The following is a 24132-nucleotide window of genomic DNA, read 5'->3' as shown; positions in this document are numbered from 1 at the left end:
CCGGGGACGTTAACTGTTCGTCCAATTGATTCAAATCGAGTGAAAAGAATTAAACTCGGAAAAACGCTGGGGCTTCCAAGACGACGCACAACCCAGGGCTCAGGAAATGGTGGATGAATATGATGGACTAGCGAAACATATTGACAATGATTACACAAAAACCATATTCGAAGATTCAAGTATTCACACACTACAGTGTTAGTGCCCATCGGCGTAAGGGGGAGTAAGAAAAAGAAGGATCAGGGGCAGTAGGTGTCGCGGACGTCGAGGCGGCAGGCTGAGTCTGTGATGACGATGATGGTGACGACGACCGATGATGATGATGATGATGATGATGATGATGATGATGATGATGGCTGGGCCTGGACTCGACCTTGCGATTAATCTCACTGCTGCTGCGTCTGCGACAATGTCGCATGGCTTTGCACTTGACCTTGCGATTGATCTTGCTGTGTTGGTTGTCCATTGCCATCGATGTTCTGAGATGCACAACAAAGAAACAGCACGAAATCGGAGTCGTGAACACGCTGGTATTGAACATGGTGTGGTAGCACCAGTGGCCAAGTGGCTGTGTCGAATATCCATATTGAGTCAATTGACACGGAGACAAGCTTCTGTCCATCCGAAGTCCATGAAGTTCTGAATTGTCCTTAGCTACGAGGGCCGTTTGCGAGTCTGGAGCTCGCCGAGACTTTTCTTCGACCAGGATCTGGCTAATCGTGCCTTCGGTTGTGATCTTTTCGCTCGTGGACATTTGGAGAGTCGAGTAAGAAGTAGGGAGTGATATGACTATAGTGATGGCCACTAGGAGTCATCAAGGGCCTGTCCGAGTTCAACACTTGGGCCTTCTGTCGCATTGCATTGAGCTTTGGTTCCATAGGAGATTCATCCGAAAGTGTTCCGCGGAATAATTCGCCAATAAGGTAGGCTATACTCTGCTTCCCTTTCCCTTCGTATCGCTCGCACAATTTCATCCAGGCATCCGACGCTAACATCGTGTGTAGGACTCCGTTTAAAGGTTCATCCTTGAGCGTGAGCGTGATCTGCGCATGCGCCTCTTCGTTCTTCTCTAGCCAGCCTTGTACTGCATCCGGGGCTGGGCTTCTGTGCCAGTGACAATTCCCCAAAGACGTCGTACAATAAGTACTTTCTTAGCTCTAAATTTCCAGTCTTGAAAATTTGAACCATCGTTCTCTAGTGATTGAATGTCATAGAGACGGTTTGAGGCTTGTATGACTTTTTTCGAGCTAGATGCTGACGAGGCAGTTGGTTGCGAGATCAATCGTGTTTGAGTGAGCAGATCAGCTTGCACGCGTACGTCCTCGCATTCCAGATTTTCGAATAGATCACCGCATACACTTCCGCATACCCGGTCTCGATTGGTCCAAAGGGCAATTTTTCTGCTCTTGACACCCCACATCCGTCCCGTCCCGTCAATGGTTCTACTCACAACTCGTTTACCATCTGCACTTCAGTGCACTGGCCGCACAAGCACATTGTCCCATAATCATTTGGCGATGGTCTTACCCGTCTCAACGTTCCACAACATTACTTTTCCATCACTGCTTCCACTTGCAACCACCGTACCGTTTTGGACACAAAGCTATGGTTATTACGAGTGCCTTGTTCCCCCAATCTTGCCAGTCATCACTAATTTGTGCACCGCTCTCCAGGTCCCATAGTCGGAGTGAGCCGTCTTCCGAACATGTTATAATGCGTCGTCCGCCAGGGAGATGCACAACACCTCGTACCCGGCTGGAATGATCTCGTATCTTCTGGCGAGGCATGACCATGGCATCTCTTGTATCTCAGCGGTAGAAGAAAATGTAGTCCACGTTTTGGGCCTCAACCACGGCATATCCTCTTACGTCTCTCGCGTCTCTGTGGGTGACGATGGCATGGTCGGCGCTCAGGGTTTCCACCACGGCAGATCGTGGACTATGTGTGCGAAAGAAGTTTGCCGGAATCTTCAAAAAAATTGCTTGAGAGCTACCGTGACGGGCTTGCTTCACTATTGTCAATAGGATTGCACGATGCATTTCTGACCAGACACAGGGATTCAGTCCTGACACGGTACGGCTTTGAGACTGTATGCAGGTGCAATTATGCCGTGATTTGAGAACGTCCGGGAGATCTTTGCGTGATACCAAAGATGCTAGTAAGCGAACGGTCAGCTTTGCCTTTTAAAAGCGGCGTTCAGACCAACTTGGTGCTCCAATCACCAGCGAGAGGCACGGGAGTACGTTTGGACCGAAGTCGAGGAAGTTGGACACCCGTTCTTCAAGAAGTTTCACCCATGTATTCTCATGCTGTACAAATATTGTATAAACGAAGCGCTCAGGTCTGCATGCCGGCGTTATGTGCATGGTCATACGAGTAACGCGGATGTTGATCAACTAAAGTCATACCATGGACATCGCCTTTCGGATTGCTGTATATTAGATTACTATGTATTAGACTGCGGTGTATTAGTTCATTGTACGGATCGTCAAGCATCGGCGAGGTTCCTTCATAGATGAGACGACGGACCATTCGTCAACGCGCCTGATCCGGCGTGTAACGCGCTCAGTAACTTCACTGCCACACGATGTTAGCAGATACACTTTACAGCTTTAGCCTCAAGCAGTTGAGTGGCAAGCAGGAAATTATGCAATGTCCCCAGTCAGTATCAAGGCGTCACAATCCCGGTACAGTTGCAGGTGGCCCTCGCATGACTTCGCATTCAAGATGATTGTACACAAATTATTACTCTTCTCTGGCACGCTTACACCAATCCTCTATGCCGCTTTGAAAGCATCACCCACAGCCTTGACGGAGTCGTCAGCTAGCTGCCTCCCAACCTTCAGTGCAGCATCCATCCCAAGAATCGAATGTGGTGCTCTTGGATATATCTTTACTTCTACCTTCACCCCAAGCGACTTTAACTTCTCGCCATATGCGATTCCTTCATCCTGCAGAATATCGACTTCGCAGACACCAATGTATGCAGGCGGGACTTTGGCAAGCAAAGCATCCGACGCGAAGATGGGCGAGTTGTCTGGCTCTGTCCAGGTCGCAGGATCAGGAAGGTACATGTTGCGGAACCACATCATCCGCCCTTCGCTCAACAAAACGGTGTTCTGGCACTCTTTCCAAGACGGGTATCTCTCGTCAGTGACGGATGCCGTGTTGTCGATTACTGCGAGCTGGTAAGAGAGACGAATATCTGTAGTGCTCTATGCTTACTAGGCACAATTAATAGCTGGAAGATGATGGGGATTGGAGGCGTTTAGTTCTTGCGCCTTGAGACATGCTGATTGCAGCTAAATTGCCGCCACTGACAAAAGTTGATGCTTCATCATACGGGATGAGATGATACGCACCTGGACGACCCTCCAACCGCGATTTTGTTCACATTCGCATTGAACTCTGCCTTCCCGCTGTAATAGATGAATTTCAATGCATCAATCGTGTCCTCAACTGCTGCAGGATATGGGTTCTCAGGGGCCAAGCGATAGTCCACGGCTACTGAAACGCAGTTGTTCTCTCAAACGCAGTTAAGTTCCTGTTCGACAACGATTTTCACTGTCCGACCTCACCTTTACATTGACGTGATATGAACGAGTTCGAGGTGTCGATATCCCCAAGCGTCCATCCACCTTAGGGGTCTCAGCTAACTTTCGCCGAATAATCACTGACCGTTACCTCCATGAATAAATAATAACACCGGCCACCCTTCTTGAGGAGGGGTTCCTTCGGGTATGAAAGCCCGAATCTTGCAGTTCTGCAGACTGATATCCTTGACAGCCCCCACCGTTCTGACAGGCGAGCCACCGGGGACGTGTGGTGCCTTCCTGATATCCGGATGCCAGGGGATTGTGTGCAGGGGCACGCGATGTGCTATTTGGGCATTGTGGATCGCGACGTATTCGGGGTCGAGGCGGGGAAGAATGTCGGGGTGGATGGCAGAGGGAAGGTCTGACATGGTGCTGGTGGTTGCTCAGGTTATATGGTACAGTCGAGCAGGATGTCCCGTAAAGCGAGTGCTCGACAGCCGCGTTCTCGTTATAATCGGAGTTGAGGACACATGACATGGGTTATAATTGGCCATTGCGAGATAAGAGTTCCTAGATGGGAATTAGATATACACATCAAAAGGTCTGCTCGCATTTGATCTTGTTTACTAACCGTCGGAAGGCCGTTCTTTCTTTATGAGATCTTTGATCACAAGTCGCAGTTTTCGAGCATGGTTGATTAGGTTATCACCCAGGTAAGAGTGAATTATGGGCAACGGAAAAATGTGGATCCAGTGTTCGTTAAATCATAGTTCCCTGACGCAAAGCAGCTGAAGGGAGACGAGTAGAATGACTAGAGTCCGGTTTTGAAGGATGTCGTTGAGACTCCTGCGAACGACGAGCTCTCGATGAGAGAGGTCCGTCTGTGAGGGTCGACCGTTCGCCTGATTAATTAGATTCGAGTAAGAAGTTAAACGTTCGTCCAGGTCGTCTTCCAAGACAACCTCGTAATCCAGCATAAGTGAGAGAGAGGAAAGAAATATTCTCTGCAAATTACAATGTTGTCTGTTGCTCGTGAGTCATCAATGCTGTCATTGAGCTTAGTTAGAATGTGAGCGGATTACCCGAAAGATGTAATGAACCGATGACAAAGAGGAGGATGAAGATTTGCAGGAGGCGAGAAAGCTTGCCAATTTCTTCGACGATTTTTTCCAAAGACCACTGCAGGATATATGTTTCCAGGGTGCTTACTGGCCGGTTGAGCAAGATAGTCAAGGGCTTGCCATTCACTGCACCTGAGCATAATACATTCTTTCGCAATTAACCTACACCAGGAATTTCCAAGCCTGCTGCCTTGGCTACCCGAATAATATTCTCAGCCTGGTCGATGCATAAGACACTTCACTAAACAAGAAACCGTACTGACTCGCCTGTTTCAACATTGGAGCGTCAATCATCTCTTTACCGCCCCCCTCCATCTCCAGGCCAAAGGCACCCTTTTGAGAGGAATGCGCAACTTCCATCTGGCGAAGAATAGTTGCGGCGCGAAGAATTTCTATGCGAGGACGTAGGTCAAAGTTAATTTTAGATGGAGATAACGCACCCTTCTCCGTAGGAACAAATGTCGAATGAATGATGTCAACCTGTGTGGGGTGAATGGCTTGCTAGAAGCGATAGTGGCATTCAGTACGTGTCCCAATTCAAATCAAGACAAGATTTACCTTGCCGTTGAAACCAAGCCTCCGGCCATCTTCGCATTCGTCTTTCAGATAGTTGAGGTCTTTGTAGTTGACACAGACCTGTGATGCTCGATTTTAGGGGATCGTATAGTAGTGAAAACCACGGACCATATCTATGGAATCCAATCCGAAAGCCTTGGCAGCAATTGCAATTTGGGAGCGTACATAGAGAAGTTCAAGCCTCGAAGGCGTCCGCACCACCGACGTATCAGCACAATCTGTTTCAAAATAAGCTTTCCACTTGTGCTCGAGTAGAAAGTACTATACAGTCTTCTGCTGCGAACTACAAACATTTCAGTAACTAACTAAGAATGCCGATAAAGAGGAAACATACGAGTAGAGCGCCCAACTTCCCGCCGGCATCTGGGCCGTACTCCGAAGTCCAAGAAGCAATCTCCCCGAGATTCCACGCACTGCGGGCGCTTTCAACACTCGCAACGATGCGTATAGGGAACGACGTGGAGGTTCTGTCCCGTGAAGTTCGAATGGCTCGCGAGACGTGATGAAGGTCGCGGACGGAGTGGATCTTGGGCAGCACGAGTGTTCGGACGAAGGGTGACTTCAGCTGGAAGACAGACAAAACTCAGGTAGGGAATACCGAATTATAGAGAACACCTACGATTTCGGATATATCGTTCTCGAAAAAAGGTGTAGTAATGTCATTTAGGCGGACAGCGATACGCTCGGGGTGCGGAAGCTTGTGCTCTGGTGTGTGCTATCCAGCGGGCGAAGTTTCAAGGATCGGACATACGGAGAATACGAACATGCCCACGTACGCTTAGGAACAGTACTCAGCCGTTGTCTCGCACTGTCTTTGTCGTGAGGAGAAGGTGGCACGCTGTCCTCGAGGTCGTATATGATGAACGTCGGATGGTGTGCTCAAAGACTTATCCAGCATCCGGTCAGACGACGAGGGTACTGGATCATCATTCAGCTTGAAATCCAAGTCAGACGTGTGAATGTCTATAGCATACCGTAGAGATATGACCGACGAAGCGCTTGGTCAGTCTTGCCATTGCCAGCGGTACTCAGTGTACGCATACACATAGAACCATATCTCGGGCTCCTGCACACAGCACTACGCGTAGGTGACACCAGTCGCGTCAACAGCATCGACATCGCCGCGTTCTGAGGCCTACTACAACCGCCTATTCGATATTCGAGGCTCCGCTCGAGCGAAGTTGCGCTTTAATAGGGACTTAATAGGGACGTTCACAGCCTGGAGTGCTTCCGACTCATGTGACAGGCCGCAGAAAAAAAACACAAGCCTTTGTAATATACGGCATCAAGGCAGCAACACAACAGAACAGCGAACAAATGCATTATGACTTCCCGATCAACCCTGTCCAATCAAACTTGTCATACATCTTCTTCAACCTTTGTATCCGATCCTTGTTATGCCGATAGTCAACCCTCCGTGGTCGCATCCACCGACGTGGATCAAGATCCAGCACATTCCCAATAATCTCTCCCGCAAATATCTGCAATTAAGTACCTTCAACACCTAATCATCAAGCATGTAAAAACAAAACAAAGACATACCTCGGAAAATCCCCACCACCTTTATCCCCTTCATCTAACGCCCCATCCTCCTCGCCAGTTGCCGCAGACTCTCCCGTGCCCTCAATGACATGCCCGTACCCCTTCTCCCCCTTATAGTCAAACTGCACCATGAAATACGGAAGGTTCGGCACCATCGCACGTCTGAACCCCCCAGGCCGCGCGGAGAAATCGATAAGCTTCTTATGTGTCGACCACTCTGCTTCAGATGCGAGGATGCTCTCCTTGAAGTACGCTGGGATGTCGTCGTACTTGTCCCATGGGAGTGGTACACACTCAATGCAGGTATGCTTTTGCGGCTTGAGGGAGATGACAGTTTCGTAGAAGATGACTCCTTTGTCTTCTTCGGCGAACATACGCATGACGCTTTTCATGAAGTTCTGTGGGATGTGTCAGTACACTTGCATGTTGAAGGTGGTGGTTACGCACCCGCACTTCGTCCCAAACGTCATCATCAGCCTCCAGCATTGTAAGGTGATGTTGCATAGGCACTATGAGACAATGGCCATCTAGAAGTTCCTCGTTCAGGGTGCAAGAGAGGTAGACTTGTGTGCCCATCGCCACAACAGGCGCTTTTGGAGGGGAATCGTCTTCACCGTAGCAGAACTGGCATGTTGCGAGGGCTTTTTGAGTGCGCTTGTAGTCTGATCAGGAGAATTGTTCAGAATCAAGAACTAAGATAGAGAATGCAAACCCACCGTGAACAGCAAACTGCCGTTTCATTGCGTCAGTTCGCATCTTCTGCCGCCCAAGTCGCTCCGCATTATCATCCATGTAGTCAAGATCATTCTGTAGATAGTATTATGAGTGTCCGAAAGAGCAGAGAAGTTCATAGAACTTCCGCACCTGAAATTTGCCATCTCCCATGATAGCCTTCGCGAATTGTGCATCCAAATTCTTCTGGTCCGCCATTCCCGCTCCAAACCGCTCCTGCCTAACCATCTCTCCCAGCGTGATCTCATCATCATCAGCGTTATACCTGAGAAGTTCTCCGGTCTTCGCGTCACGCGTTTCAAACTAACCAGTATATAGTCAGCGGACTCGTGCTGAAGGATGAAGATTTACCTTCTCTTTCTTCCGCTTATTACCGGGCCCCTTCTCTGCGTCATCCTTGCCATGACCAACATCATACATTTGTCCCCTGGCATCCAATGTCGGTAGCACTTCCACACGCGTCCTGACTCCTCCCTCCTCACTGTTCGCCCGCTTCACCTCTGCTTCGTACTCTTCCTCAAGCTTCTCAGCGTTTGGCGCGTTCATCAATTTTGCACGGAGAACCCGAGCTTGTAACTTGTTCAGCGATGAAGGCGACATAGCGCGGCGCGTGCTCGTCGACGCCACAGATGGCGTCATGACGCTCGGTATTGGCGTATGTGACTGCGCGAGTGGCGATGCGGCCTGCGAAGGCAAACGTAAAGAGTCGAGACGCTTGTTCGCAGGCGGATTGGTGGGGGATGGCGTGGACGGGGTACTTCCCGTTGGACCCGAACCAGGGCGTCTGAAGGACGAGCTACGGGACGAAGTGCCGCTCGCGCCAACATCAGTAAACATGAACCGCCTTCTCCCCGCCGGTCTCCCGCCCTCGACCTCTCTCATCCTTCCGTTCTGAACGTTTGCCTGGACGTTCGTCAAGGATGCGCCGTTCTTCTTTGGCCTCTTCGAATGCTTGAAGCGTACCGAAACGCTCGAGCGCAACTTCTTCAATGGGTTTGTTTTCCTCATCTGCGGTCTCGTATACGCGCCGGAGACGCATCATGCGCCAATTAGAGCCTGGGCCACCAGGGGTTATGGCTTTTGGAGGTGGGGGAGGTACATCATTATCGACTGAACGTCCAGCACGGATGTCTTGGTTGATTTCTTTAGAACTGATTTTGATCTGGAAGTATACCTTCAGCTAATGTATGAAGACAGGAGTGGTACTGTACCTTGTCAGGATCAGGTTTGTCAGGTCGCGGTGGTCGCTTGCGTTCGGTGCCGAGAGAAGAAAAGAAGTCGACGCCTCCGGCAGGTGTGCGTTGGCTTGAGGAGGTTTCGCCGTAGTCCTCTGTAATAGTCTCGCCTCCTGTGGGTAATCCTCGGGCCGATGACCTCGACGAATTCAAAGGTTCTGCAACACCGCCAGATGGCATGAGCATCCACTCATCGCGCTGTAGTTTCGTTTCCGTTGTCAAGCTAGGTGGCAGCGGTGGGTCTGCCTCTCCGGCAGTTGCATGAGTCGTGATCTTCAAACTCTCTGCGGTTGGAATATCCGTTGCAAGAAGCTAGTGAGCAAAACATGTCAGCACCACGAAAGCAAGACGAATACATACGCACCCGTTCCCCGTCGTTGTCGATGTTCTTCTCCACCCACATATCATCGTCGTTGGCGTCATCGTCCGTGATGTTGACTGCTTCCGTGTGAGACTTGCGTTTGTGGGATTTGTGTTCGGACTTGCGTTTTTTCTTGCTTTTGTGCTCGTCCTTGTCTCTGCTGCGTTTATTCTTGGATGTTGAATGTCGCTCACGGTCTTCTCCCATCGTCTTCAACGTCGAGCACGGTGACGGGCAACGAACGAAATACCAAATTTGGCATCTTTGTGGTAAAAGCGTTTGAGCACGAATTACTATATTTAGTAGTGTGATGTTATCGTGACTTCATATATGTCACAGCCAAACCTTGTCACATCTAGAGCCTTATGTCGAGCGACCTTCACCGATTCATCAGCGACAACTGTGTTAAGGTAATGTCCGTTCCTCCTGCTTTGTGCACCTACCTAACCTCATTTTACAGCTTTTTGGTCTTGCAGACCGGAGTATCATCGACTTCGTACAGGCTTCAGGTATGGTCATTCTATATGTTTCCACTTGTCATTACTCAAATGTTGTTTTCTAGCATCGACATCAAAAACACCAGACGCTCTCTTCTCCTCTCTCACCACTTCTGGCCTTCCAAACACACCTGATGCACATGTATTCATAAACGAGCTCTTCTCTCGTGTTCCCAGGAAAAGCAAACACAAATCTTCAGCAGACAGCACACGGAAGCAAGCGGAGAAGGAGGCAAAGGCGCTGAATTCCCGCAGGTTTGAGTTTTTGCTTGAAGATGAGGCTACCCCTGATGTTTCGGAGCTGAAGGGGAAGCGCAAGGAGGGAAGTAGCAGCAAGGAGAAGCGCAAGGAGGACAGAGGAAGTGGTAAGGAGAAGCGCGAACGCCATCTCAGGAAGAGAGAACACGATAGCAGAGAGTGGGAGAGCGATGAGGAAGAGAAACATCGGAAGCGACGGAAACCAGATGATATTGAAACCAATGCGGATGAGGAGGCAATGGACATTCCAGAGGATGAGGATGAAAGAAAAGAACGAGACCGGTTGCAGGATATGAAGGAACGAGACGCGTTTGCTGAGAGGGTACGCGAAAAAGATCGGGAAAAGACAAAAAAAATCGTCGAAGATCGCTCCTCTCGCAATGCAGGTGCAGCGGCCGAGGCTGCACAACGTCGACAACTTGCAGACGACACTGAAGCGCGGACGCATGCACTCCCTTCACTGCGGCTGCACTCTCGGCAGGAATACCTGACCAAACGTGAGGTGCAGCAGATTGAGCTCCTGAGGAAGGAGATCGCGGACGAGGAGGCCTATTTCCATGGAATGAAGCTCACGAAGCAGGAGCAGGAGGACTTGGAGCGCAAGAAAGAGATTCTGCGGCTTGTTGAGGAGCGTCTCAAGATCAACGACAAGTGGGATGGTTACATGCTACCTGAAGACTACATTACAGAGCAAGGCAAAATTGACAAGGAGAAGAAGCAGAATGCACTTTACAAGCGGTACTGAAGAGGCCAAGCCCAAGGATGACCAGTTCGTCACGGACGTCGACCAGTGGGAGGCCAGTCAAACGCTGCACAGCACATTCCGGATGGGCGCTATGGACAAAAGGGAGGTCCCCGACGACTACGAGTACGTGTTTGACGAGAGTCAGACCATTAAGTTTGTCATGGACCAGACGCTCAAGGGGGAGGGAATGATGAGTGCCAAGGACAAACTCTTGCACCAACAAATTCAGGAGGCTGAAAAACGAGGTCAGTATCTTAGTCTCCTCTCTGGTTAATGTTGTCTGACGGCCTCAATCCAGCGCAAAGCATTGATGACACTCGCAAATCCCTGCCAATATACACGTACCGAGAGCAACTGCTGGAGGCCATCAAAGAGCACCAGGTGCTTATTGTCGTCGCTGAGACCGGCTCAGGCAAGACAACTCAACTTCCGCAGTACCTGCACGAAGCCGGGTACACAGCCAATGGACAAAAAGTGGGTTGCACGCAACCTCGTCGCGTGGCTGCCATGTCCGTAGCGGCGCGCGTTGCTGAGGAGATGGGTACCAAAGTTGGGTACGAAGTAGGCTATTCTATCCGATTCGAAGACTGCACGAGCGACAAGACAGTGCTCAAGTACATGACGGACGGAATGCTCCTTCGAGAGTTCCTGACTGAACCAGATTTAGCCGGATATGCAGCGCTGATTATTGACGAGGCACACGAGCGGACTCTGAGTACGGACATTCTTTTTGCTCTCGTCAAGGTGTGTGGTGCTACTTCTCACGGTTTGCTTTAGGTTCTGAGGCTTCGTTTGTTAGGATATCGCGAGATTCAGGCCTGAACTGAGGTTGTTGATTTCAAGCGCGACCATGGATGCTGAGAAGTTCAGCGAGTACTTTGACAACGCGCCAGTGTTTTATGGTGAGTAGCTACGGTTTGCAGATGACAAATGTGATGCCAATGTTTTCCACAGTTCCTGGGCGTCGATACCCGGTCGACATTCACTATACACCACAGCCAGAGGCCAATTACCTGCACGCAGCCATCACCACCGTCTTCCAGATCCATACAACACAACCCAAAGGCGACATCCTTGTGTTCTTTACGGTACGTGACAGATCCTCATTGCTGTATCGTCCATATACTCACTCTTCTGCAGGGCCAAGACGAAATCGAAGCAGCCCAAGAAAACCTGCAGGAAACCGCTCGAGCGCTCGGGAATAAGATCGCCGAGTTACTCGTTTGTCCAATCTACGCCAACTTGCCCAGCGATATGCAAGCCAAGATCTTTGAACCGACGCCGGAGGGCGCAAGGAAGGTCGTACTCGCTACAAACATCGCAGAGACGTCAATCACTATCGAAGGTGTGGTTTTTGTCATCGACCCCGGGTTTGTCAAGCAAAATTCGTATAATCCTCGTACTGGCATGTCTTCCTTGATCGTGGTTCCGGTAAGTAATGACGCTGCATTATCCTTTGCGCTTACAACTCATTTCACTATGCGTTCGACAGTGTTCTCGTGCGTCAGCCAACCAAAGAGCAGGCCGTGCAGGTCGTGTGGGGCCTGGCAAAGCTTTCCGGCTATACACGAAATGGGCGTTTTCAAACGAGCTCGAGGAGAATACCGTGCCTGAAATCCAGCGGACGAACCTTGGGATGACTGTCCTGATGCTGAAATCACTCGGCATTAACAACTTTATGGACTTTGAGTTTATGGACCCACCTCCGGGAGAGACGCTTATCAGGGCACTAGAGCTGCTCTATGCTCTTGGGGCATTGAACGACCGTGGAGAACTGACCAAACTGGGTCGACGAATGGCAGAGTTCCCTGTTGATCCCATGTTGTCCAAAGCCATCATTTCCAGCGAGAAGTACTCGTGTACTGACGAGGTACGGGCTTTCATGTCTTGACATAACGTGTCGATGCTGACGCTATCCTGTCACCAGGTGCTGACCATTATATCAATGCTCTCCGAGTCTTCGTCGCTGTTCTATCGTCCCAAAGACAAAAAGATGCACGCAGACCAAGCACGTCAAAACTTCGTTCGCGCAGGAGGAGATCACTTCACGTTGCTCAACGTCTGGGAGCAGTGGGCCGATACGAATTATTCGCAACAGTTCTGCTACGAGCAATTCTTGCAGTTCAAGAGTCTCAGTCGGGCGCGGGATATTCGGGATCAACTTGCTGGGCTTTGCGAGCGTGTTGAAGTCGTTATTCAGAGTAATCCCAACGCAAACGATATCAGCGCTGTGCAGAAAGCTATCACATCGGGGTACTTTTACAATACTGTAAGCCGAACAATTCGTACTCGATGCGTGCATGTATGCTCATGCAACATTCTCAGGCCCAACTCCAGAAGAGTGGCGACTCTTACCGGACGCTGAAGACGCATCACACTGTATATATCCACCCCTCATCAAGCCTTTTCCAACATCAACCGCCCGTCAAAACCTTGCTATATTATGAGCTCGTCATGACCTCAAAATCATACATGAGGCAAGTCCTTTTTCCAACAAACCACACGTGTCTAATCCGCTTTGCTTCCCATCAGACAAATCATGGAAATTAAGCCGTCATGGCTAATGGAAGGCAAGTACTATCATTCAAGTTGTCTCCCCCGCAATGTTAATAACATCTTTTAGTCGCTCCTCATTACTTCAAGGCTGCAGACCTGGAGCAGCTGACTACTGGTGATAAGAAGTTGCCCAATGCGAAAGCGGTTGGTTCGTCGGGGGCAGCAGCTTCATGACGTGCGCCCTTTGGGTAGTGACCCATGCTGGACTGCATTTGGTATTCCCTCGTATCATGATTCATATGTTCCGGATAGTAGTGCATTATTTGTGATTTTGCATTGGAGTTGTGGGTGTATTGCCCAGGATAAGCTTGTGGCCTGCACACGTTATCAACTTCGTGCATTCCCACCATACCACTGACTCTCAACCAATTTCTCTTGAACTTACGAGTATGAGTTAGAATAAGAATAATTTAGGCTAATTGAAAGTGTTCTCGAGCTCGACACCTTCAGTATTTCCTCTGAACTTGAACATGCCGTTTGATCGCGGAGACGCCGGGTTGAGCTTTTCATTTCAAAGCCCGCACTTTCCCGATACTTACAACCTCGGAGACCACACATCACCAACGCCTACCATGTTGTGCTCCTCATTCCGTTCAGCAACCGCCTCCCTGGGTCTGGGACGGCGAGCAGCTTCTACCATTGCTCAAAAGTACTCCAAAGCCGTTTATTCGGCTGCTCTTTCGAAATCACCGCAAACACTCACCAAGGTCCAGTCGGAATTGACCGCCATCTCTAATGTCATCAAGGAGGTGCCCGACCTCAAAGCTTTCATCAGCAACCCAACGCTATCTGCTAAGGATCGCTCTACTGGCCTCGCTGTCATATATTCTCGTGCAGAAGGCTCCAAGAAGGAGCCTGTCTCCGACATAACCAAAAACTTATTCGGTGTCCTGTCGGAGAATGGTAGACTTGGAGAGACGCAAGGTGTTATCGAGGGGTTTAACGAGTTGGTTGCAAAGTACAAGGGAGAACTGGAAGTAGTTGTCACGTCTGCTACTCCTCTACCCAGGGATTTGTCCTCCCGGTTGGAGACTATCCTCAAGCAGTCTCAGACAGCTCAGCAGGCAAAGTCGCTGAAAATTTCGAACAAGGTATTTCAGGTTTGTCATAACCCCGTCAAGTTGTTTCTAACGAATTTTAGGTCAACCCTTCAGTTCTTGGCGGTATTGTGGTGGACTTCGGCGATAAGAGCATTGACCTCAGTGTTTCGTCGCGTGTCAACAAGCTTAACAATGTTCTACAGCGTGAGTTTCCCTTGTTTCTGCATAGTTTGATGGCTGATCCCTTGCACAGAATCCGTATAGATACACGCATGTCATAGAGGAGATTGCCAGTGGCCGGGATTCCCCAACCTCACGAAGGAGAGGGAGGCTCATTAGTCGAGTACTTTTGTTCTTACTCAGCCAATGCAATGGCGCTTTGGAAATTGCTCTAGTTGCGTTGGTGGCTTTCAATTACTATCAGAGTGCTTCAACGTTTCAATACTGGCAACTGTTAGTTTCTCAGTTTCTTTCTAACGTTCAAACTTTAGAAGAAAAATGTCTAAACTTACAAGGAGCTGCACATACTAACATACTTGCGTGATACTCTGTTCGAGCGTTTCACCGTGTCACGTGAACCCTTCTGGGTTTGCTTTCGACCACCACCATCTAGAGAGTCAGATATCGCTTGCGTCCATGAATGCCACACAGGCAAAAGACAGGCTATATAGCCAACTCGCAGCTAGTCTGAAGAATATGTCACGCGCTGTCGGGCAGACAGCAGACCTCTTTGAACAGCTTCAGACAGACTTGGACGCCATGAGAGTTCTGGCTGGTACACATGCTGCACAGTAAGTCCTGATTTTGAGCTGCACATCTGATTTATAAGACCTATAATGTATACTTAGATTCATGACCGTTGCTGCGGAACTCAGCCCCGAGACTGATGGGGAAGCAAACACAGAGGCAACTGTGGTGGGTAGTACATCATTAGAAAATTTTATTATTGAGACCCCTCAAGTGAATCACATTCCGACTCGAGTTCACTCGGGGAACAGAGAAATCACAAGATATCTAGGTCCGGTTACATGCAGATCAGTTACTCGAGCACGTCAACCTCGTCACGGTAGTGTCGATGTCCAACAAAGATTTCAATAACGAGGGGCATATGTCCTTCTCGATCAGTTATCTTTCTGATATATGACCGCTTCGTCAACGTAGAAATTCAACTGGGAAGCATGCAAAGATTCGCTCAAGTTGTTCGCTTTCTGGATATAGCTCAAATATGAGCTCGCAAGCCGATATCCTATTTACTCAGCAATGCAGATGAGCCAAAACCAAGACGCATACGCTCTGATTAATGCGGTGACAAGCAGCATGAAGAACCTTATAAGGGTCTGTGATGAGGATGGTGGGACCCGGAAGGGCTTCGAAGAGTTGGTGTAGGCTATGCGCCTAGCGCTGTAGAACACCCGCCCCTGCCGACTCCCAGTTACAGACTTACTACAGTACATCATATAGCGTGTACCATCACTTATGTCTTGCATATTCTATCACATCTTTGTTACCTACAAGCATATACCATAGCACAGTACTTAGCTGGGTGTCACACGCGGTCTCGTGACTTGGCTATAATTTATTTAAAGGACAAACCCCTCTCTAGTCTCTCGCCACAAGTCTTCTGGCAACATTCTCGTTACCATACGCCTTTTTAACGAACAATTATACGTGCTCTGAGCTCTCTTCCATTGTTCTCCAGTCTGGTACACTCGCTTGAATATGCCACCCAAAGCAAGTGTTGTTCGCTTGCAAACTTTAGTATATATCCTTGACGCAGCCCTCCCTTCATCAGCGAAAACGGAATGCTCGAAAGGCTCCAGCTCGTTCGAAGCAGACTGGTAGGCTCCCACTGTAATACCAGAAACTCCATTCAGATAAATTGAAATGCAATGTGAAGACAAAAACGCCACCACAAGCACTGTCAATGCTGGGCCCTCGTGCGTACTCTCTTCCACCATGTTCCCTTCTGGTGGTAATAAAGGCTATGAGCAGAGTTGAAGTTGGCAGTTCTGTGGATAGTGTAGATGTGCTCAATCTTGCCTTGGCTATTGGGTAGTTTCATTTACCACTCACTGTTCTGCAGGCGGCTCCACCTCCAAAGAAAACTAGAAATACCGGAACAACGCCAACGCCAAGAGCGGAAACAACTACAGAAAGTTGCGAAAATACGATGGATGTTTCGTGAGTCTTCCGACTCTTGTTTGCCTCGAAGAACTCACTGATCGTGAGCCAGTGACGAGCCCATCCCTCAAGTAGTCAAGAACTCAGAAAAGATGAGACGTCCCAAATCCTCTCGCCCATCCATATACCACACTCCCAGCAGCGACCACTTCCTACATCCAGCTACGATTCCAACTCTTGAACTTCAAAAATGTATATCGCATCGTTCAACTCCCAGCCACATTCACCTTCGCCAATCTACACACACTCATCCAGTACATGTTCGGCTGGAGCAACTCGCACTTGCACCGCGCAGAGGTCGTTTCGTATGTCATCATGCATGACTCGAACGGCGAGATGGCTGGCATGATGAAGAGATGGGGTCGCAAGCCAATGTTAGGGGAGTTTTTGGGAGGTGAGGAGGAGGATTTCGGGGACAGGATATCGTGGAAGTTTGAAAGGGACGATAAACCTATATATCATGTCGATCCATATGGCGTGCGCCCCGAAGGTTTTGGCGAGTACTACGCGAAGGCGATCAAGGACTCCCATCTGAAGTTGGGTGAAATATGGACCAGGGATTGTATGAATAATGCATCACTCGGGGAGTCTCCAAACGGTGATATTGGCATTATCTACGAGTATGACCTTGGAGGTAGGATCGTTTTTAGGATTGCATCAAAATCTGCTGATCTCGAAGCAGACTCTTGGACTGTGCATATCTCATGCGATCCAAAGGAATTGTTCTTCGATAGTAGGACACCAATTAATGTTCCCATCATCAAACAAGCCCAGGGGGCGGTACGTGGCTCAATGTCGCCTTTGCTCATCGTTCTCATTAATTCCATCGCGTAACAGCCTCCTATCGAACACGCTCCAGACTTTGTCTACGGGGTAAGTTTTCCTCTTGATCATACAAGATCTTGGACCAGCCTGACAGAAACATAGGAAGAAGACGCCAACGACAAGACGGTCTCTGACCGCATTTTCGTACGGGAGAACTTCCAGCTCTATTGCGAGGGCAAGCTTATGTCTTGCGCTCGAAGGACCGAACTGGCCATCTATACACCAGAGGAGGAAGCGGAACGTCAGAAGCGACTACAGCGTCAACGCGAGGAAAGGATGGAGGTCGATTCTGACGAAGAAAATTATGACGACGACGATTCCGAAGATTCAGGTGAATGGTACTGAAGAGTCCTTCAGGGACCTTCACGAACCTGAATCATGTGCTGGATTGAATCACGATATTGATGCTTACGATAACACAGAAACATACACTATGTAGCTTCATTTTGATGCTAAAGTCCCATCTCGATGACACAGCTGGCACACCTATAGGTTTTGATACTCTTCAAGGGGTAGACTTTCAATTCTTCGATTCTGTAAAATTACATGGATACGAATGTGCGGCACTTTGAATAATACACTGCTGAAATGATTTCCTTCCCTTTCACTCGATAGTAACTTTGTTCTGCAGCAAAATCATGATGTTAGAGGGGAAGAGCCCCATGAAGATAACCTTGCCTTGTAGAACGCGACATGATCTTTGATATGTGATGCTTTGGGTTTTGGATTCGCATAGTACCTTGGATGATAACTCAGTATACCAGCCCGGCCTGGCAGATACAGTCCCTTACCATGCGATATCTTTCACAGTCTCACCATGAATCTGTGCAGAATAGTACGACGCTGTCCTTCAGGGGAAATCCCGTTAAAAAGGTTCAGCACTGAGCAACGGACCCAGGGCGCTCACCCTTTCCAAGGACACTCAGTGCTGAGCGCTCAAAGTTCAGTGCACATTGGCATTACATCAACAACAAAAGGCCTTACGTTGTGTCTGAGGGAATGAGGAATGATTTATTGACGGACTCAGGGGGGAAGTAATAGTTGCCCTCCACCACGACGGGGCTGGAGTTCTCCGAGTCGGCAAGTGTTTCGTCTTTGCAAGTCACTTTGACCATGATGTAAAGTTCCTCGACGTTTATGGGCGCTATATAATTAAGTAGTGTTAGATAGTGTTGGGCCTCTAGGAGGTGTCGACGTTATCATGATCATGATATACCCTCGCCATGTCAATTTTGGCGCAGGCACACTCACATGTCAGGTGGTTTGAGCCTTGTACTTATCAGTATGTGAGATCCGGACTAGTGGCACTGCTTAGTTGTGCTTGCCTAGCTTGTAAGGGGTTGTCGTACTAACTTATGTAGCTAGTAGCAAGATTCGGAATTCGGTGTCGTTTAGACAAGATGGCTCGGCAAAATCCGGGTGCGCAGGTGTCAGCTCATAGTTGGGACGATAAATATTGGGTTGGTCAGATTCCAGCTGCCTTCGGTACATATATATTTAGGATAACGCCAGCATAAGCCATAGCGTTCGAGCGACCCCCTTAGCGGGGAAGAGATATGCAGACGCGAAAAGCAAAATGGACCGCAAACAGCATGATCGGTGCGCTATTACTACTGTATACGACTCCATTTTCTGAACAATATCCGGCTCTCCACGTACAGCTGGTGCTGGAGGTGGTCTGGTTGCCAGCATTGCGACCTGTCCGCTCGACGTCATCAAGACCAAGTTACAAGCTCAGCGAACAGTCCAAGGGCAGCAGGGTTATCAAGGAGTTCTTGGTATGTTCTCCGGCCCCTCCATCTCCGTTCTCATATCCCTTATCATCCCTGGTACTACCCCACAGATATCGTTAAAACAACCCTCAAACATGATGGAATACGGGGCATGTACCGTGGTCTTGGTCCTACAATCTTGGGGTACCTTCCAACAATGGCCATCTACTTTGCGGTGTATGACGGAATTAAGACGCGCTTCGGAGAACCTCCGCTGGGCCAAGTGCAGAATCATGACCGAATATACCCTGCTGCACAACCTAAGGGCTACCAGCCCGCCATGCGCGACCACCCATGGACCCTCCACATCCTTTCTGCGATGATTGCCGGTGCGGCGAGCACATCCTGTACCAACCCACTGTGGGTCATCAAAACCCGTTTCATGGTATGAGTCTTATTTCAATATCAATTACCTGCAACCCAGTTCATGAACTTGCCATCCCTGGCTAATGCATGCGATAGACACAATCAAGACGAGAAGTCAGATATCGACATACTTTCGATGCAGCCTTGGCAATATACCGCACAGAGGGCATCCGAGCGTTTTACCGCGGGCTCCTACCCAGCCTCTTAGGAATATTTCATGTAGCTGTCCAGTTTCCCCTATACGAACAGCTCAAGATGTGGGCCCGTGAGTAGCAGTTACCTATTCTGCATCACAATTTTGAAATAAACGTAGAGGGTGACTCCGATGGGCCGCTACGGAACGACACGATATTGGTATGTTCTGGAATAGCGAAGATGGCGGCATCCATTGCGACGTATCCACACGAGGTTGTACGCACACGGCTGCAGACGCTCCGATTACCAATAGCTGAGGATGCATCCTCGGACGGCATGGTCAAAACACATGCCCGCCGCGGAATCATTTACATAACGCGCAAGATCATTCAGAAAGAGGGCTGGACGGGTCTCTACAAAGGTCTTTCAATCAACCTATTCCGAACGGTGCCAAACAGCGCCGTGACACTTTTAACGTGTGTTAAAGACCGTAGCTCAATCTCATTCTCCGTTGACATAATTGCCAGATATGAACTGCTTATGCGTCACCTCACTGCTCAACAATGAGTTATAATTCTACCCATTGCGCAAATGTATATTGACATTCTCAACCTAAGAGGAAAGGTGAATACGATGAGTTCAACACTGCATTTAGAAAAACCTTTCATGTATAGATTTATAAGCCAGTGTATGATATTTATATCATTATTGGCACATTCTTTTTTACATGGCGTGTCATTCGCCCTCCTTTGCTGTGTTCCTCTGCAGTAATACCTGTGCTATAATTGACATCATAATTGGCTGGCACTACATAGCCCAATTGGCGTCCTCCAATTTGAAGATGCTAATGTTATACTTTGCCTGCGTTCAATTAGGTTCAAGTTTTATAATTAAATGGATTGATGCGCCCCCTCCCGAAAAAAAATTAAATCTGGTCTATCTAGCTGTAAGCGGGTCCCGACGTTCTATTTCAGATGCACCCTTTGCCCGGCGTGTGTGTTGTGAAGAGGACAGCGAAGTAAACATTTAAACACCACCGAACACCTCGTTGTCAACCTGGACCGGGTATTTCCCGAAAAAAAGAACTTGTAACATCACTACCAAAGAAATTAAAACCATATCCCGATCCAGTAATCAAGGAAACGTCCATACAAGATCCAAGTCGGTCAGCCTATGTACGCGATGTTTGCGATCGTTTCATCATCATCATTATTAAAGGAGAATCTGCCTAGTCATATAGTAACCCAGATGGCATATATGGTCAACAAGGTTTTGGCACGAGCAAAAAAAAAAAAGGGAAACAAAGACTGTAAAGATGTATGAAAAAGCGTTCGAGGAGTGAGAAACCCAAGTACGCGTCCGTCCTCCTAGGTAAGGGGAGCGTCCGTCCCAGCTGGCATGATCCACATGCATGCCGAAATTTGATTATTGGAAAGAGCGTAAGCAGTTTGAAGATGAGAGGGCATGTGATTCGTGGGCGGCATACGGGCAGGGGTGGGAAGGCGTGATCCGACAGGTATGTGCAACCACAACTCTGGGTGCAATGTGTGGGTGTAAGGAGTGGTAGGACGGCGTCCGTGGGGAAATACAGGGCAAGTAGGAGCAGGTAGGGGTAGGAGTCCGAACGAAAAGTCTAGTGCAACTACCAGAAATTACCGAGAATCACGATGATAGCGGATGTATGGTAAAAAGCCAGCCTTGCAATGCAGGAAAAAGGTGCAGGGTGGGGTGGAAAAGCGGAGACAAGAGAAGTGGAGTTATGCGGGTTAGAAGGGCAAGTAGAGGTGCGAACTACACGGCGACGAAGGTGGGACAACGTGAGGACTACGAAAGGTATCCGAGAAAATATACAACCAACGTTGAGAAGTCGAAGTAGAATAAAATAAAGTAAAGCGTACAAGAAATCCTAGTGATCCTGCACTGTATCACCAGTCCCACCCAGAGTTTCCACTTTAACTCCCCGTGATGAACTGACACTCCGTAGGTCCCGTCCTTCTTCTGCCAATTCACGACTCATGATCGCATCATCCCTGTGGTCCTCGGCCTCCTCGACAGGGGGCCCTGCAAAATCAGGTTTGCGCAATGCTTTCCTAAATGCATCCGCCATGATGGCTGCATCAGCTCCTGAAAATGGACCGGTGTCGCCTGCAGAGTGGGCCCGTGAGATATCAGATGCACCATCCGGAGATATGATCGATGCAGGCCGATGATGTTCTGATGATGTCCGGCCAGCCGTCGCACCCACCAACCCAGCCCCCAGCAACGGTAGCTGAGGAGAGTTGGAGTTCTGGGCATTGGCCATCATCGGAGACGAGGAACCTATGGACCCTCGATTCGAGAGTTGTCCACGTCTTCGTAGACGGCGCACGATTAACCAAATCAAGACACCACCAGCTGCGATAGCGAGAAATCCGAGTACCACGATGACTGCTATTGCCCAATGAGGAAAAGGTGTATTTGAGTTAGCTGTCTGAACATTTCCCGATGGAGTCGACGATGTCCCAGATGCATGTAAGCTAGACGATGAGGCAGCAGCGGCAGATGATGAGGCGGCAGCAGCAGATGACGAGGCGGCGGCGGCAGATGACGAGGATTGCATAGACGAAACAACAGCATCTGCATATGTAGTTTCTTCACGAGCATGTTAGTTGGGGCATATAGGCTGCGCGACATAAACGTACGAATAGCCATGAACGTTGGATTTGTAGTTTCAGAGCCATCCAGAGTATCCGTATTGGTCACTACCCAATAAAATGGGTATGAGAAGTTCTGCCCTGGCGTCCATGAATTGCCTTTGGTTCCGAACCACGTATCATTCACAGGTGTATTCAATTCACCGGCACTAGCAGTTGGATTTGTTCGTGTGAAATTGAGAATGGGAGTGTTCGCATCGGCATCAAACAAGTATAGGTAGGCGACGTTGAACTGCGAAAGTTGCGGCAGTCTACTATTCCCTGTTATCGCGTCAATTTCAACAGAGAAAATGAAACATGGAGATACTCACAGACAACGGGTGCCCACTGGTGTTGAATCACAAGATCACCTGTACCTGGGTAGCAAGTCACCTGACTATTATCAGCGTATATTTCACAGTTGGTCTCGGCTTGCGCTGGCGTAACAAACACAAGACGTTAGCGCAGGATACGAGTAATGAGGGAGACGCGACTGCTCGCGTCCGGAACCTCGCATAACTATATTGTACACGCACCGAGCGCACTCTCATTCGAGATAATAGTTCCTTGTCTCCTTCCCAGTGATGAGGGCCAATAAGATCCCATGTCAGGGCTCCTTCGCTTCGATGACGATGGTGGAGCTGTCTGAGCTGGCCAAGGTGAATTCTGGGATGGGTTGGGAGACATTGCAGGAATTCGTTATCAAGAGAAGATATAGTAGCCGATGTTGAATGAAAAACGGTTCGCCCGTTTCTTCAAGAAGGGGCAGGAAGTAAGTACTGGTATGGCTGGAAGGAGGTGGGATATGTTATTGGTTGCTTTACGGCCTTGAATCTTGGGCGGAATAGACCAATGAACAAGGAAGCGGGAGTCGACGTCCTTGTCAACGTCAAGCGCAGCGACGGCGACTAGTTCGGCGACGACAGCAGCAACGGAAATGGCGCAGGGGACGTTGAGCAGGGAGTGAACAGAGCGAGTACTAGGTTGCAAAAGGTGAGTGTCTGAGTTCTCAAAGACCCTGAATACCCCCGCTTACATAATTACCCCCTTCCCTTTGTTCGCGCGCGGCTCTATTTGCCCGCGCGTTTTGGGAAATCTGCCTCGCTTTATTCATAAAATCTGATTCCCTCGGTGTAGCTGCCATTTATTACACTGCCCTATCTGCTACTTGATTCATCAAGATATCATCAATTCATTTATGCGGAAAATTTGAAAACTTGTCGTAGGCAACAGGATATGTTAAGCGCGCGTTGATATATGTCAGGTGAGCATATGAGCGTCGGGCATTATAACCATCACATGATAGGAATAAATGGGTATCCCGCAGTCTCCTGGGGACCAGCCAGCACAGCTCAGAGAGCGGTAGCTTGCAACGAAAATCATGCGACTCACAGATGGCCACAATTGGCTGCTAAAAGTATAACACGGCACGAAATTCCTCAGCCTTACAGACTCATCATGATGTATGAAGTTGTGGTTCACATGGGTTAATTTGACACACGGCGAAGTTACCACTCACTGCCATGATCCATCTGATTCTGGCGATGCCACCGGAGAAAACGCTCATCTTGTGGTACTGCAAAATACAGATTTTCACGCTGAGTTCAAAGATGTGCGGATTACTAACAATCCAGGGTCGTGCAATCCACGAAGCTGTCAGACGTCAGGCCATCGGAAAATCGATGCGGGCTAAACTGGGTTTGAGGTTCGGTAAACCGGAAGAACTTGTCCTCAACAGTAACTCCGCAAAACATGTCGTAGAAGAAGTCGAGAATAACAGTAACCTGGTCCCTACTTACCGTTTGCGTTCACGGAGGCACAACCTTTTGATTGAAGAATGGATAGATAAGCTTGGTCGTGATCATGAGACGATTATCAGTGAAACGTTAGGAAAAGTCTGGCTAGCACCGATAAAAAGGTTCTGAGTCCAGAAGCACGGAGAGGGGATAATTACGTTGGCATATTAGCTAGATTGACCCGGA

At 49.0% G+C, this 24132-nt stretch overlaps 13 protein-coding genes across 13 annotated transcripts; 6 read left to right on the top strand and 7 right to left on the bottom strand.

The window, feature by feature from the left end:
* Nucleotides 1-622: 622 nt before the first annotated feature.
* Nucleotides 623-1264, bottom strand: DFJ58DRAFT_777133 (uncharacterized protein). The gene has a single exon (XM_041389538.1). It carries the CDS (start codon nt 993-995, stop codon nt 714-716), a length of 282 nt encoding a protein of 93 aa, XP_041246226.1. The 5' UTR covers nt 996-1264; the 3' UTR covers nt 623-713.
* On the bottom strand, nt 623-1420 carry DFJ58DRAFT_700782 (uncharacterized protein; the record flags this gene model as incomplete). Its single annotated transcript, XM_041383582.1, has 1 exon — nt 623-1420. One exon carries the CDS (start codon nt 1418-1420, stop codon nt 1070-1072), a length of 351 nt encoding a protein of 116 aa, XP_041246225.1. The 3' UTR covers nt 623-1069.
* A 1357-nt stretch (nt 1421-2777) lies between these two features.
* Nucleotides 2778-4072, bottom strand: DFJ58DRAFT_777129 (Alpha/Beta hydrolase protein; the record flags this gene model as incomplete). The annotated part of the gene is made up of 6 exons (XM_041389537.1): nt 4009-4072; nt 3685-3975; nt 3579-3638; nt 3359-3525; nt 3233-3302; nt 2778-3178 (listed from the first exon to the last, which is right to left on the bottom strand). Exons 2-6 carry the CDS (start codon nt 3962-3964, stop codon nt 2778-2780), a joined length of 978 nt encoding a protein of 325 aa, XP_041246224.1. The 5' UTR covers nt 3965-3975; nt 4009-4072.
* A 686-nt stretch (nt 4073-4758) lies between these two features.
* On the bottom strand, nt 4759-6463 carry DFJ58DRAFT_777127 (Pyruvate/Phosphoenolpyruvate kinase-like domain-containing protein). Its single transcript, XM_041389536.1, has 10 exons — nt 6208-6463; nt 6099-6151; nt 6020-6076; nt 5853-5948; nt 5564-5798; nt 5342-5451; nt 5216-5293; nt 5098-5158; nt 4925-5049; nt 4759-4874 (listed from the first exon to the last, which is right to left on the bottom strand). The coding sequence occupies exons 1-10, from the start codon at nt 6350-6352 to the stop codon at nt 4815-4817; spliced, it is 1020 nt and encodes a 339-aa protein (XP_041246223.1). The 5' UTR covers nt 6353-6463; the 3' UTR covers nt 4759-4814.
* A 10-nt stretch (nt 6464-6473) lies between these two features.
* On the bottom strand, nt 6474-9335 carry DFJ58DRAFT_777125 (CwfJ C-terminus 1-domain-containing protein-like protein). Its single transcript, XM_041389535.1, has 9 exons — nt 9107-9335; nt 8719-9054; nt 8405-8669; nt 7859-8382; nt 7640-7810; nt 7492-7582; nt 7223-7437; nt 6772-7173; nt 6474-6714 (listed from the first exon to the last, which is right to left on the bottom strand). The coding sequence occupies exons 1-9, from the start codon at nt 9308-9310 to the stop codon at nt 6556-6558; spliced, it is 2367 nt and encodes a 788-aa protein (XP_041246222.1). The 5' UTR covers nt 9311-9335; the 3' UTR covers nt 6474-6555.
* A 123-nt stretch (nt 9336-9458) lies between these two features.
* On the top strand, nt 9459-10732 carry DFJ58DRAFT_247684 (mRNA splicing factor RNA helicase). The gene is made up of 3 exons (XM_041379455.1): nt 9459-9513; nt 9564-9612; nt 9666-10732. Exons 1-3 carry the CDS (start codon nt 9469-9471, stop codon nt 10601-10603), a joined length of 1032 nt encoding a protein of 343 aa, XP_041246221.1. The 5' UTR covers nt 9459-9468; the 3' UTR covers nt 10604-10732.
* A 666-nt stretch (nt 10733-11398) lies between these two features.
* Nucleotides 11399-13481, top strand: DFJ58DRAFT_247710 (putative pre-mRNA-splicing factor ATP-dependent RNA helicase DHX16). The gene is made up of 8 exons (XM_041379456.1): nt 11399-11505; nt 11558-11691; nt 11744-12034; nt 12096-12473; nt 12531-12872; nt 12929-13080; nt 13136-13173; nt 13227-13481. Exons 1-8 carry the CDS (start codon nt 11454-11456, stop codon nt 13331-13333), a joined length of 1494 nt encoding a protein of 497 aa, XP_041246220.1. The 5' UTR covers nt 11399-11453; the 3' UTR covers nt 13334-13481.
* A 92-nt stretch (nt 13482-13573) lies between these two features.
* DFJ58DRAFT_681511 (OSCP, subunit 5 of the stator stalk of mitochondrial F1F0 ATP synthase) lies at nt 13574-14639 on the top strand. Its single transcript, XM_041383223.1, has 3 exons — nt 13574-14250; nt 14301-14403; nt 14453-14639. The coding sequence occupies exons 1-3, from the start codon at nt 13630-13632 to the stop codon at nt 14461-14463; spliced, it is 735 nt and encodes a 244-aa protein (XP_041246219.1). The 5' UTR covers nt 13574-13629; the 3' UTR covers nt 14464-14639.
* Nucleotides 14640-14773: 134 nt separating this feature from the next.
* On the top strand, nt 14774-15070 carry DFJ58DRAFT_777121 (uncharacterized protein). Its single transcript, XM_041389534.1, has one exon. It carries the CDS (start codon nt 14836-14838, stop codon nt 14992-14994), a length of 159 nt encoding a protein of 52 aa, XP_041246218.1. The 5' UTR covers nt 14774-14835; the 3' UTR covers nt 14995-15070.
* Nucleotides 15071-16355: 1285 nt separating this feature from the next.
* DFJ58DRAFT_247659 (uncharacterized protein) lies at nt 16356-17680 on the top strand. The gene is made up of 5 exons (XM_041379454.1): nt 16356-16380; nt 16433-17014; nt 17063-17160; nt 17218-17253; nt 17308-17680. The coding sequence occupies exons 2-5, from the start codon at nt 16639-16641 to the stop codon at nt 17548-17550; spliced, it is 753 nt and encodes a 250-aa protein (XP_041246217.1). The 5' UTR covers nt 16356-16380; nt 16433-16638; the 3' UTR covers nt 17551-17680.
* Nucleotides 17681-17809: 129 nt separating this feature from the next.
* DFJ58DRAFT_777118 (DUF427-domain-containing protein) lies at nt 17810-18349 on the bottom strand. The gene is made up of 4 exons (XM_041389533.1): nt 18190-18349; nt 18113-18133; nt 17997-18053; nt 17810-17944 (listed from the first exon to the last, which is right to left on the bottom strand). The coding sequence occupies exons 1-4, from the start codon at nt 18318-18320 to the stop codon at nt 17842-17844; spliced, it is 312 nt and encodes a 103-aa protein (XP_041246216.1). The 5' UTR covers nt 18321-18349; the 3' UTR covers nt 17810-17841.
* A 270-nt stretch (nt 18350-18619) lies between these two features.
* Nucleotides 18620-20393, top strand: DFJ58DRAFT_777087 (mitochondrial NAD transporter). The gene is made up of 6 exons (XM_041389532.1): nt 18620-18804; nt 18867-18983; nt 19049-19362; nt 19440-19608; nt 19657-19954; nt 20006-20393. Exons 1-6 carry the CDS (start codon nt 18762-18764, stop codon nt 20043-20045), a joined length of 981 nt encoding a protein of 326 aa, XP_041246215.1. The 5' UTR covers nt 18620-18761; the 3' UTR covers nt 20046-20393.
* A 976-nt stretch (nt 20394-21369) lies between these two features.
* Nucleotides 21370-23193, bottom strand: DFJ58DRAFT_247485 (uncharacterized protein). The gene is made up of 4 exons (XM_041379453.1): nt 22687-23193; nt 22483-22587; nt 22160-22432; nt 21370-22109 (listed from the first exon to the last, which is right to left on the bottom strand). The coding sequence occupies exons 1-4, from the start codon at nt 22835-22837 to the stop codon at nt 21385-21387; spliced, it is 1254 nt and encodes a 417-aa protein (XP_041246214.1). The 5' UTR covers nt 22838-23193; the 3' UTR covers nt 21370-21384.
* Between the last annotated feature and the right edge of the window lie 939 nt (nt 23194-24132).

The sequence above is a fragment of the Suillus subalutaceus genome (assembly GCF_016647625.1).
Source record: "Suillus subalutaceus strain FC151 chromosome Unknown DFJ58scaffold_28, whole genome shotgun sequence".
Lineage (NCBI taxonomy): Eukaryota > Fungi > Basidiomycota > Agaricomycetes > Boletales > Suillaceae > Suillus > Suillus subalutaceus.
Note: the sequence above shows the minus strand (reverse complement) of the source record. Positions and strands in the feature narration are given on the sequence as shown.

What these genes read in the sequence shown, in the direction of transcription:
- DFJ58DRAFT_247710 (XM_041379456.1), top strand. Translation starts at nt 11,454, where the DNA reads ATGGATGCTGAGAAGTTCAGCGAGTACTTTGACAACGCGCCAGTGTTT. An exon ending in CTTCCTTGATCGTGGTTCCG is followed by an intron (nt 12,035 to 12,095) that starts GTAAGTAATGAC and finishes TGCGTTCGACAG; the next exon opens with TGTTCTCGTGCGTCAGCCAA. An exon ending in GCCGTCATGGCTAATGGAAG is followed by an intron (nt 13,174 to 13,226) that starts GCAAGTACTATC and finishes AACATCTTTTAG; the next exon opens with TCGCTCCTCATTACTTCAAG.
- DFJ58DRAFT_777127 (XM_041389536.1), bottom strand. Translation starts at nt 6,352, where the DNA reads ATGTCGATGCTGTTGACGCGACTGGTGTCACCTACGCGTAGTGCTGTG. An exon ending in CGAGACAACGGCTGAGTACT is followed by an intron (nt 5,949 to 6,019) that starts GTTCCTAAGCGT and finishes CCCGCTGGATAG; the next exon opens with CACACACCAGAGCACAAGCT. An exon ending in ACGCTCCAATGTTGAAACAG is followed by an intron (nt 4,875 to 4,924) that starts GCGAGTCAGTAC and finishes TGCATCGACCAG; the next exon opens with GCTGAGAATATTATTCGGGT.
- DFJ58DRAFT_777125 (XM_041389535.1), bottom strand. Translation starts at nt 9,310, where the DNA reads ATGGGAGAAGACCGTGAGCGACATTCAACATCCAAGAATAAACGCAGC. An exon ending in ACGGCAGTTTGCTGTTCACG is followed by an intron (nt 7,438 to 7,491) that starts GTGGGTTTGCAT and finishes TCTCCTGATCAG; the next exon opens with ACTACAAGCGCACTCAAAAA. An exon ending in GTGGGGATTTTCCGAGGTAT is followed by an intron (nt 6,715 to 6,771) that starts GTCTTTGTTTTG and finishes ACTTAATTGCAG; the next exon opens with ATATTTGCGGGAGAGATTAT.
- DFJ58DRAFT_247485 (XM_041379453.1), bottom strand. Translation starts at nt 22,837, where the DNA reads ATGTCTCCCAACCCATCCCAGAATTCACCTTGGCCAGCTCAGACAGCT. An exon ending in CTCGAATGAGAGTGCGCTCG is followed by an intron (nt 22,588 to 22,686) that starts GTGCGTGTACAA and finishes TTGTTACGCCAG; the next exon opens with CGCAAGCCGAGACCAACTGT. An exon ending in CCAGTGGGCACCCGTTGTCT is followed by an intron (nt 22,433 to 22,482) that starts GTGAGTATCTCC and finishes ACGCGATAACAG; the next exon opens with GGAATAGTAGACTGCCGCAA.
- DFJ58DRAFT_777121 (XM_041389534.1), top strand. Translation starts at nt 14,836, where the DNA reads ATGAATGCCACACAGGCAAAAGACAGGCTATATAGCCAACTCGCAGCT.
- DFJ58DRAFT_777133 (XM_041389538.1), bottom strand. Translation starts at nt 995, where the DNA reads ATGTTAGCGTCGGATGCCTGGATGAAATTGTGCGAGCGATACGAAGGG.
- DFJ58DRAFT_777087 (XM_041389532.1), top strand. Translation starts at nt 18,762, where the DNA reads ATGCAGACGCGAAAAGCAAAATGGACCGCAAACAGCATGATCG. An exon ending in TCATCAAAACCCGTTTCATG is followed by an intron (nt 19,363 to 19,439) that starts GTATGAGTCTTA and finishes TGCATGCGATAG; the next exon opens with ACACAATCAAGACGAGAAGT. An exon ending in AGCGCCGTGACACTTTTAAC is followed by an intron (nt 19,955 to 20,005) that starts GTGTGTTAAAGA and finishes CATAATTGCCAG; the next exon opens with ATATGAACTGCTTATGCGTC.
- DFJ58DRAFT_247684 (XM_041379455.1), top strand. Translation starts at nt 9,469, where the DNA reads ATGTCGAGCGACCTTCACCGATTCATCAGCGACAACTGTGTTAAG. An exon ending in TCAGCGACAACTGTGTTAAG is followed by an intron (nt 9,514 to 9,563) that starts GTAATGTCCGTT and finishes CTCATTTTACAG; the next exon opens with CTTTTTGGTCTTGCAGACCG. An exon ending in CGACTTCGTACAGGCTTCAG is followed by an intron (nt 9,613 to 9,665) that starts GTATGGTCATTC and finishes GTTGTTTTCTAG; the next exon opens with CATCGACATCAAAAACACCA.
- DFJ58DRAFT_777118 (XM_041389533.1), bottom strand. Translation starts at nt 18,320, where the DNA reads ATGGTCAAAGTGACTTGCAAAGACGAAACACTTGCCGACTCGGAGAAC. An exon ending in CTCATTCCCTCAGACACAAC is followed by an intron (nt 18,134 to 18,189) that starts GTAAGGCCTTTT and finishes TTGAGCGCTCAG; the next exon opens with CACTGAGTGTCCTTGGAAAG. An exon ending in ACTGAGTGTCCTTGGAAAGG is followed by an intron (nt 18,054 to 18,112) that starts GTGAGCGCCCTG and finishes TTTCCCCTGAAG; the next exon opens with GACAGCGTCGTACTATTCTG.
- DFJ58DRAFT_681511 (XM_041383223.1), top strand. Translation starts at nt 13,630, where the DNA reads ATGCCGTTTGATCGCGGAGACGCCGGGTTGAGCTTTTCATTTCAAAGC. An exon ending in CGCTGAAAATTTCGAACAAG is followed by an intron (nt 14,251 to 14,300) that starts GTATTTCAGGTT and finishes AACGAATTTTAG; the next exon opens with GTCAACCCTTCAGTTCTTGG.
- DFJ58DRAFT_247659 (XM_041379454.1), top strand. Translation starts at nt 16,639, where the DNA reads ATGTTCGGCTGGAGCAACTCGCACTTGCACCGCGCAGAGGTCGTTTCG. An exon ending in CTACGAGTATGACCTTGGAG is followed by an intron (nt 17,015 to 17,062) that starts GTAGGATCGTTT and finishes ATCTCGAAGCAG; the next exon opens with ACTCTTGGACTGTGCATATC. An exon ending in TCAAACAAGCCCAGGGGGCG is followed by an intron (nt 17,161 to 17,217) that starts GTACGTGGCTCA and finishes ATCGCGTAACAG; the next exon opens with CCTCCTATCGAACACGCTCC.